The sequence below is a fragment of the Sylvia atricapilla genome, chromosome 19, assembly GCF_009819655.1.
Source record: "Sylvia atricapilla isolate bSylAtr1 chromosome 19, bSylAtr1.pri, whole genome shotgun sequence".
NCBI lineage: Eukaryota > Metazoa > Chordata > Aves > Passeriformes > Sylviidae > Sylvia > Sylvia atricapilla.
In genome coordinates this window covers 6,601,877-6,611,873 of record NC_089158.1, presented here as the reverse complement: position 1 = coordinate 6,611,873, position 9,997 = coordinate 6,601,877, and the positions used below count along the sequence as shown (strand labels likewise).

Sequence of the window (9,997 nt, the reverse complement as noted above, 5' to 3'; positions counted from 1 at the left end):
GTCAAAAGAGGTGATGACAGAGTCTTACTCTGTGCATCTCTTTTCTCTCCTGACTTTTCAGAGCCAAATCAAAGGAACATGGGAAGGGGCTGCTGGCCTGGCTCTGACCATCCCACTGTGCTGAAGGGTCACAGTGAACCACCCAAACAGGGAACCCCTGGTTTTGGATGAAGAGTCTAAGGGGAGTCAGCTGGCCTGGAAAAGTCTCACTAACAGACAAACACAAGTTTTCCTCAACATTGATTTATTTTTAAATATACTACGCAAGAGAGACTGGAATAAAAAAACAAATCAAAAAAAATGGAAATAGAGAAAGAGAGAAGAATTGAAAGTCATGTACAGAAACAATCTGCACCGGACTAAATTAAAGGGGAAATGACCCCCTTAAGTATCACAGAGATGAAGGACAGAGCTATTTACACACTGTAAAAAAGACAAGTCTACAAAAGTGTGTAATAACGAGATACAAATGTATAATATAGTGGCACAATATGTTATCAAAGTAAAAACAGTACCTCCAGGAAAGAGACAATTCAAGGGTTGGGTTCTTTCTTTTGAAAGGCAGCCTGTGGCAGAAGTGTGTACTTTCTTTTGAACATTTGTCACGTGTTAAGTCATGGCTGTTTGTGAGGGCGAGAAGTGGCATGAACACACACAAGTGAACTACTAGAAATCATATACAAAACAAACAGTTCCAAAGAGAACAGCATAAAATACAATTGAAGGCAATTAGTGTTTAAGATACACAAGAGGGGTCACGAGTTACAGGGGAACAGAAAATGGAAAATGTGTTTTTCTCATGTTTGGAACTGTTAAGAGGAGTTAAATTGCACCGTTAATAGCCCTAAACCTTGTTCTTTCACTACTGTCACGAGTCACAGTTAGTTCCCAGCATTAATTGGGAAGGTCACAGGACCTTGTCAAGGAAGGCCAGGAGTCTTGCTGTCAGCATGTTGAGGCAGTTTCCTCGGGAGATGCACCCCAGGGAAGTGTCTGCAGTCTCCACAGATCCTTGTTTGATGCTGGGTGGAACCACGCTGGCATGAAGGTAGAAATGCTTTTAACCCCAGAGTACTGGCACTGGAGCTCCTCTCAGGGGGTTCCAGTGGCACAGAAAGGCAGGCACCACAGCCCCTCAAAGCACAGGGCTCTGCAGGAGGGCAGGGGCCAGGCTCCATCTCCCTTCACAAAAAAAAAAGGTGGAAATTCCACTGGAGACACGGCAGCTCTCCCCCACTGCGATGTGCAGAGTCAGCCAGAAAGCTGCTGGAGGCACAGCGGTGTCTCAGAACTCACCCTGAGCCATCTCTTCCCACTGCCACCCTTCCAGCTGCCCAAGATCTGCAAACCCCAGCCCAGCTAGTGTCAGAGTGCCACAAACAGGCTCCTGGGCTGTCACATCAGTGGGTGCTGCCTCCAGCACTCTGAGTGAGCCCAAGCAATTCACTGCAGCTCAACAACACTGAGAAACTACTAAAAACACAGAAATGAGGGGTAGCAGGTGGAGTCAGAGGAGGAATTTGGGCAATCATCACTTGTAGCATTCTGTCACCAAAAAAACCTTACATTAATAATTTTTCGCCTTTCCCTCCCAAGCACCAAATCTGTTGCATTAGTGTCAGGTAAATGTCAGACCTGGGCCAGGGCCACGTGCTGGGCAAACTCTCCCAAGAAATGCAGCGGGTATATTGCTATCCAAACACTCATCCTCATACACAGGGGAGCAGAGGGAGGGGACAAAAATGCAGTACAAAGTCCTCCTGAGGAGGATGGCATCTCAGTGTCCACCAGTCTGGCTTTAGTCTTAATGGTCTGTCCAGAACAATAAAATATTAATACAAAGGCATGGTGTGACATCAGCATTTAGACTTGTAGTCCACAAGGCAAGAACTCCACAGATAAGACGATTACAAGTATAGGAAACGCAGGGAAGCTGAGTTCAGAGGATGGGAAGTGCCTCCTGAACACAGCCCTGCCCTTTGGAGCTGGGGCATCCATTCACAGTCTGTGTCCTTGGCACAGCCCTAACCTGAATGCCCCACTCCTTTGTCAGTCCACACCTTACTCTCTCCACAAAGCTGGCTTTGGCCCATTGTGATTGATTGATTCACTGGTTTGTTTTGCAGCCTGGTTTCTTGCTACCTCTGAACAATGTCGCTGATTTCTTTCACGGAGCTGAGCAGTTTGCTAAAGTCCTGGGTGGCCGCAGGGCCGCTGCCAGCGGTGGCTGGGCAGATCTGGAGCTCCCGTAGGTTGTTCTCCAGCTTATTGATGGCCTCCCGAAAGGCAAATTTGTTCCTCATCTGCTGAATGGAGTCCACGTAGCTCACGCAGAAGGTGTAGAGGTTCTTGCCAGCCTCCAGGACGGCGCTGTGGCTGGCCATTTGCTCAGAGTTCTTGCTGATGGCGAGCCGTAGGGCCTCGGTGCTTTCCAACACCACCCCTTTGGTGATGGTGCCGCTGGCAATCCTCTCCGGGGGCTGCCGGGTCTTCCGCAGCGACACCCTGGTGGAGATGAGGGGGATGAAGGCTGTGGATGACGTCTGGTCGCCGCCTGGGGCGGAGGGTACGGATGAGGAAGAGGCAGCTGGGGTTGCTGTGCTCAGCAGCAGCTTTGTAGAGGACTGTGGCTTTGGTACAGAGGGGATCCCCAGCTTTTTCACACCTTCCCCTGACTGGTTTGGCTTGAGAGCATCACTGCCTGCAGCCTCTCCAACCTGAGTCAACTGTTTGGATTTCGGCCCAGACACCACATCTGCTGCTGCTTCATGGCTGGGACTGAGAGAAACCTTCCCAGGCTTGGCAATGGAGGATGAAGACAGTGGGAGTGGAGGGGCTGGTTTCAGCTTCGATAATTTCCCTTTGTCCTTCCCTGCCGGCTCTGAGGTCTGCTTGAGCCTCCTCAGGCGTGGCTCCTCAGAGGAAGCTTTGCTGGCCCCCACAAACCCAGCAGGGTTGGGTTTGGCAGCAGAACCTTGGTCCATCATCACAGTGGTACCTAAGGCACTGGATTTGACCCCATCATCCTTGTGGAGCCCGCTGGAAGAAGGAGGAGCAGCAGGTTGCCTACGGCCAAGTTTTGGCGTCAGGGTGGGAGGGCTGGAACCAGGGCTCGACTCTGCATCTTTGAACACATCATCAGCGGTCTCTTCATTCTTCTTGAGCAGCCGTGGAGGAGGGGTCACTGTCCCCCTGACAGCAAGGTCAGCCTTGGCTTCGTTGGCCCTCTTCCTAGGCAGTGCTGGCTTCTCACTTTTGTGTCCCCCAAACGTGGAGGAATCAAACTGGCGTCCCGTGGACTGCAAATCCCGAGGCAGAGTCACGGATTTCCACTCTGTGTCCTTCGCCCCATGGGGCACGCAGGAGGCTGAGCAGGACCTCAAGAAACGCTTGCTGGAGTTGGAACTGCTCTCCTCCTCACCAGCCACCCCTCGGCTGCTGCTCATCGTGCTGGACTTCTTCCGTAAGTGGGGAGATAAGAAGCCAGAGTTCCCAGTCACAACCCCGTTGGTGACACCAGCCCCGTTGCTTGGGCTCTGGAACTTGGAGGGGTCAGCTGTGTCTGCAGGGGGGGCAATGAAAGCTCCATTTCCAGCATCCCTGCACTCCTCCTCCCCGCCCGCCCTGCGCTCCGAGTGCCCGTCCATCTCCCTGAAGGAGCTGCTTCGTTTCGGAGGGGTGGGGGCAGTTTTCTTCTTCTTCTTGATCAGGGCACTGAAGAGGTTGTGCTTTTTGTCTTTTGGAAGCAGCCGCTCATCTTCATTCAAACTGCTCTCCAGGGCCACCCTCTCCTTCCGTGGGAGCAAGGGAGAAACAGCAGGTTCGTGATCCAGGGGGTCTGCAAGGGAAAAGGGAAGTTTTCTGAGCATTACTCAAAGAGCCAGGATAACCCATTTTCTTACTGGATCAAACCAGTGCAGCACCTTCAAAAGGTGTGGGTTCTCCAAACAGACACAGCTATGGAGCAGAAATAAACTAAGTACAGCCACACTCAGTCCTGGACTGAACATAGTCCATAATCCTGCATCCATTCATTACTGAGGTGGCTGCCAGACTACTTTCCCTGTGGCTTTCTGACTGGCAGAGTGACATACAAACACTACATGTTTGTGTTCAGATTCCCCTTCTCACATCTGGAGACTTGTCTAAACCTCACACTGTGAAGAAGATAAATAGGAAGAGGCCTTTGCTTCAGTCCCTGTGCTATTGCTGTCTTTTGAATCGCTGACCCTCTGAATTAATAAGGCACCTCTGTAACCCACCTCCATCCCCAGGCTCCTCGTTCATTTTCCTGATGTCATCCTTTGTGGGGAATGGAAATAACAGTTTCATGAGCAGAAATCAAGATCAAGATACGACACCTCAGGTTGTACCACTGTGAAGGTGCTCAGCTTTGTACAGTAACAGAGAAAAGGGGCAGTACCAGCCTCCTCCAGCAGCACTGCTGCAGAGAGAAGTGATGGGGTGACCCTCTCTCCACTTACAAGCAGTACTTAGAAATGAATAATGGTTTATAATAAATTCATACAGAGTCCTGAAGGTCTCTGTGTTTGACTGACAGAGGGGCTCGTTCCCAGGCCAGGCACTCCAATGGCATTCTAATCCAAAGGAGGAATGCCTGCAGGGCAGCATACACATTTACAGCTTGACTAGGCAGCAAGAAGGGAGATGAAGCAGAGTCATAAGGAAGGATGTTTCTTAGTCACAAATTGGTGATCATCGTGCTGCGGGTAGGATTTTGGCTGAGGAATGGATTTTGGTTGAGGGGAGAGAATTTGAAAAAAAAAAAAAATCGTTTGCATACTTTGAGAGGACAACATGTTTGCACAGGAACACTGCAGTTACACCATTCCCACAGGACTCAGGGGGACCTGACAGCCAGAAAAGCCAGACCACGGCCTTACTGAGTATAGACACAGTAGAGGCGCAGAAATCCAGAGAAAACTAGCAGCTAGCACTGAGGATCAGCTTCCAGCTGCTGGACTTGCTATGGAAACACTGAAAATTGGAAGGGAAACTGCAATAAAACTTTATTGTGAAAAAATTTCTTCCCCACTAAAGAGCGAAATGATTCCCAGCATAATGTTAAAATCATATTATGCCTGCTGTAGTTGAATTTTTCAAAGCTTGCAAGTATTTAAATGAAATTATTTTAACTTCAAAAGCTTGTAATAATAGGCAATTATATTTCCTATATAGGGTAAATAACCTTCCTTCCTGAGTCACTGATACTTTCTTCTTCCAACATTTTAAATCCCCTCTTTTTCCCCCCTTCTGCCTACATGTGCATTGGTTACTGAAACATGTACCACTGGGTAAATCTGACATTACACAAAAGAGGTCAGTCATATGAATGGTCAGAAGAGGCAGCCTCAGCAGGAGCTGGAAAAACCCCACTGTATTCCATTTTACATTCTTGTTTTTCAAACATAAAGCTAGATACAAATCTCCTGTACTCATTCAGCCTTTTACCGCTGCTTTTATTACCTTGGAATGGAAGGTAAGTGCCTGAAAAAACTGATTGGAAGTTTAATTTTATGGAAGAGTCTGTAAATACCTCTTTGTCCCTCGCTGAAATTATATTTGGTGCCTGCCAAGAGTAATACTCTTCTGTGCTGCAAGCACAAATCTGGGTAGGATGGAACAGTGAAGAAACCTCCCTTATGGGGCTTGCTAAACCTGAGCTATCACCCTGCTTTAAATTATGCAGTGTGGTAGTGTAAAGTGGCTTGAACACAGCAGATTACCCAGCACTCAGATGCAGTGGGAGATCCCACTGATAGCTCCTGCCAGGGAATGGGAAGAGGATATGATCAGAGAGCTCTGTGCTCAGGCTCTGGTCTTTAGGGAGCTGCAGGCAACAGCCATTAAGTTAAAAGAACTCCAAGGGCTTCTCTAAGCAACAGCAGGGAGATCACCAGTCCCTCAGCCAGTTAAGGATTCACACTCCCAGCTGCTGTGTGTATCTGGCTCCAGAATTAACAACCTACCTTTGCAAAAACTAATAAAAGGAGTTCTGGACCCAGGACAGCAAACTCAGCAGCCTGTCACCCAGAAACACCGCGCTGGTACACAGAGATGGCACCTGTTATTAGGCACAGCCTTGCCTACGTGAGGGCCTGGAGCTAGATGTGCATTTTGTTTCCCCCTGTATTTCCTGAAGGAATAATGACTTTAATTAAAACCTACCACATTCCCCCTGGCCTCGAGCATGTGCAGTCTCCAAGCCCTCGTTGGCATCTTTGCTTTCGGCAGCTCTCCTCGATGTTCGCGTTTTGGTTGGCAACTCTGGGGCCTGGAGGAAATTGCTCACTACACTCCTCATGCCCTTCTTTCCCAATTCCTTCTCCACCTCTGCAATGCACAGAAGAAAAACAATCACTGCAGTCAACCGAAGATAAAAAAAACTATCGCTCTGTTTGGAATTAATAGCACAAAAGAAAAGAAAATGACACAAAACGGGTTCCGTGGGGTTGTTCAGCCACTTGGCCCTTTAAAATGAGATGTTTGCCCAGAAAAAAAATATCCATATGTGTAAACAAATAACTGCTTTCTACATCATTTACACCAGGTAGTGTAACACAGGACTGAGTTTCACTGCAAAGCTATGAATATCAAGCAGAGTTAAGGATGCAGTCAGCCCTTTCCTCACCCCTGGAATTGCTGGTCCAACAGGGACCCAGACCTACCATCCGATATGCTGGATTCCTGAAACATCGTTTCAAAGGCCTGATGGATCTCAGCAAAGGAGGGTCGATCAGAAGGACTCCACTGCCAGCCTGAAAAAAAAAGCACACCACCGCTCAAAACTTCCCTCCAGCAGCAGACACTCAGTATCCTGCACCAGGAGGAGCCAGAAATCACAGTTCTCCTTCCAATACACTGAGATAAAATACTGACATGAAAATCTGATTTACAGGGTGCTGAGTGTCTGCAACCACTTTGGCTCAGTGACAGCTGCAGACACCCAGCACTCCCTAAATCAGGTTTTGGTGTCAGTGTGTGACAGTAGGTGCTAAGACTGCTGGGGAAAAGTGCAGGGCACTGAGTCACGTACCAAAAGGCCACAGAGAAGACTCACAGCCAGTCCTGTAAGAAGCAAAATGAAGCTCCTGCTTCAACCTTGGAGCACAAGCTTGTCTTTAAGTTGTCGGGGAAAAGGAGACAAAGGAAGCATTGAGATCTACAACAAATCCTCTCTCCAGGCCTGTGGGCTCCCAGTAGAGATGAACAGCTGGTTTCATAGCATGTTCATCCTCCAGAGAAAGCAGTTTTAACCAAACACTTCCATGCAGCACTGCACCTTCCCTGCAACTGGCAGGGGATTCTCATGCCTTGAGGTACATAGCCAGACCTCTGCACTTCTATTGTACCCTTGCAGAGCTAAAAAGCAGCATCTGCAGGGCTAAGAAACACTTACATGCTCGCATGAGCTCATAAACTTTCTCAGGGCAGCCTTCAGGACGCTCCATACGATAGTCCTTCTCCAACAGCTCATAGACTTGAGACAGGTCAATCCCAGGGTAAGGGGACATACCGTAGGTTGCAATTTCCCACAGCAGAACACCAAAGGCTGCAGCAGAAAACAAGAGGGAAGGAAAAAAAATAAATAAAAGGAGAAAAAAAAAATCAATAAGCTTTGTTTTCATCTTGAATTTGAGAGGATGTTTAGTGGGAGTAGTCACTAAACAGTGCTGCACACTTAGACCAGCCCTGGGTGGCTCAGATCCCATGCTCAGCAGCAGCTTAAATGTTAAAGAAGCGTAACAAGGCTCTCCGTCAGCACAGACAAGTCTCCTGCGATATGACAGGGTAGAATTAGACTAATTTTCAATGTATCAGTTGTCTCAAACCTGAACGCCTTGAGATCCTTCAAGTCCTATTAGAGGCACAATTAAGAGACTTCACAGTGGATTAGCTGAAACGGCTTCACTGCTGCACTGCAGTCGCTCCCTCAGTGTGGCAGCTCCTCTCATTTGCAACCTCTCCCTGGAGGACTCGCATTTTAATAGCTCAGTGTTTTTGGGGTGCCCTTGTTTAGCTGCAGTGTGGTCTGGAAGGGGAATCTGGCAGGTAGCAGTGAGAGGAAAGTTTTAGCAGTTGCTACCAACGAGATTCAGTGAGGGTGAGACATTTTGGTCCCAGGGAAAGCTGAATAGGAAAAGGGAGAGCACAAAGAGGGTCTTGGAACAGGCATTCAAGTGGCAGCAGTCAGTGGGGATGCAGGTCAGCAGTGGGGTCAGGCAGCTAACCCAGGAGTCAGGCACAGAGAATAAACCCAACACCAGTTCAACAACCTGCATGTAATTAGTTCAGTCACCCTATTCTGTTCTTAACCTGAAGAGAAAGCGATTACAATTCTGCATAAGTAAGGAAATCACATCACATTACATGGCAGTGCTACCAAGGGCAATTTACATTAGACATTTCTGTGCACAATTTTCTTTTGATTGCTGTCTTGAGGCAGTGAGGTGAAAACAGCTAAACCCTGGTGTGCCCAGCAGCAGCCCTGGCCTCCGGGGACAGCTGATCTCTGATGAGATCCCAAAGTCCACTGCCCCAACTCTGCTTCCTGAGGTTATGTTAACCCTTACTGAAGATACCCCATATTCCTTTGGGATCTTTTCTCCCCCTGAATACTCTGCTGCTGAAAGGCACCAGGGATCCTGCAGCCACCACAGCAGTACAGCAACATCCTAAGACTGTGGCAGATATTCAGCAGCTGACACCACATGGAAACCCAAAGCAGCAGGAACACCCTGGTCAGAAATCACATACTCCTTGAGAGGCTGTTTTGGCTTTTCCTCCTCCAACTACAAAACATTTTACATCAGCCATCTACCTAAAAGTTTCTTCAACATGAAACCTTTCTCTACACATTTCCTCCCAGACTGCAGAAAACTTCATCTCTGCTTCACTTCTGTCTGTTGGTTTATACAGAGAAGATGCTCAGGATATCGTTTTTCAAGTGCCTTTGGGACCACATTCCACAAACTTCTATCTCATGTCACTGGGCACTTTTGAAAATTTGACCAACAGCTATGGCAGAGATATAAAACCCAAAGAAAGGCTGATAAAAGTACAATGAGATTTTCTGTGGTCAGATTTGATACAATATAGCTCCATTTAGCTAAGCCTACTCTTATCACCAGCACTTCAGGGCTCTTCAATAACCATTTGTCATCAAATTTTCCCTCTGCCTCTCCTCATCTCATTCCAAAGATTATTCTTTTAAAATGCAGAAAGACGAGCTTGGAGCTATCACTAGACAGATACATGCATAATTATTTTTTAACATAAAACGAACCAGATTCTTTACTCCTTGAAGTAGTCAGAAAGTTTTTGGCTACATAATAACATATCACTTCATAGTTCTGTGCAGAACAAGGCAGTTGTACTGGTGCCCTTCAGCCCCATTTCATACATTTCTATAAACACTACAGTATCCTTTACTTTTCATATTTGCCAACAAGTCAAATATATAAAATCAGGTGGGCTCTCTCTGTGCTCTCCTCTGAGACTGCTCAAGCAGAGATTAGCTCCTGCACTCTGACAAGCTCACAGAACAACGTGGCTCAAACCAGGCTCAAACTGCTGCTCCCTCCTGAAATGTTCCACCACGACCTCATTTCACCACCCTGGAAAAGAAGACTATCATCTGCATTAATTTGTCCATGCAAATTCTTACCCCAGACGTCGGATTTAATGGAGAACTTGTTGTAGGCCAGGCTCTCTGGTGCAGTCCACTTGATGGGGAATTTTGCTCCAGCGTGGGCTGTGTAGGTGTCACCAGTCATTAACCTGCTCAGGCCAAAGTCTGCCACCTTCACCAAGTGGTTCTCCCCTACAAGGCAGTTCCTGGCAGCAAGGTCCCTGAAAAGAAGACCAAAAATAGGCAATGAGAAAAGTCTTTACCATCTCGCTGTTAGAGATAGCAAGGAAGCCTGCTGTTCCCAAAGAAACCTGGGCCTGTGTGATTATTTTGATCCAAATATTA

General features: G+C 47.6%; 1 protein-coding gene across 2 annotated transcripts in view; it reads right to left on the bottom strand.

Annotated features, from left to right (window-relative positions):
* Positions 1-227: 227 nt before the first annotated feature.
* Positions 228-9,997, bottom strand: part of ABL1 (ABL proto-oncogene 1, non-receptor tyrosine kinase) — a 78,441-nt gene continuing 68,671 nt past the window's right edge. For both annotated transcript variants that reach the window (XM_066332771.1, XM_066332772.1), the window contains exons 7-11: positions 9,689-9,873; positions 7,421-7,573; positions 6,690-6,779; positions 6,190-6,354; positions 228-3,838 (exon numbers count right to left, since the gene is read on the bottom strand). In XM_066332771.1, coding sequence (XP_066188868.1) covers positions 2,139-3,838; positions 6,190-6,354; positions 6,690-6,779; positions 7,421-7,573; positions 9,689-9,873 — 2,293 coding nt within the window. In that variant the 3' untranslated portion in view covers positions 228-2,138. The remainder of the gene's footprint in view (positions 3,839-6,189; positions 6,355-6,689; positions 6,780-7,420; positions 7,574-9,688; positions 9,874-9,997) is intronic.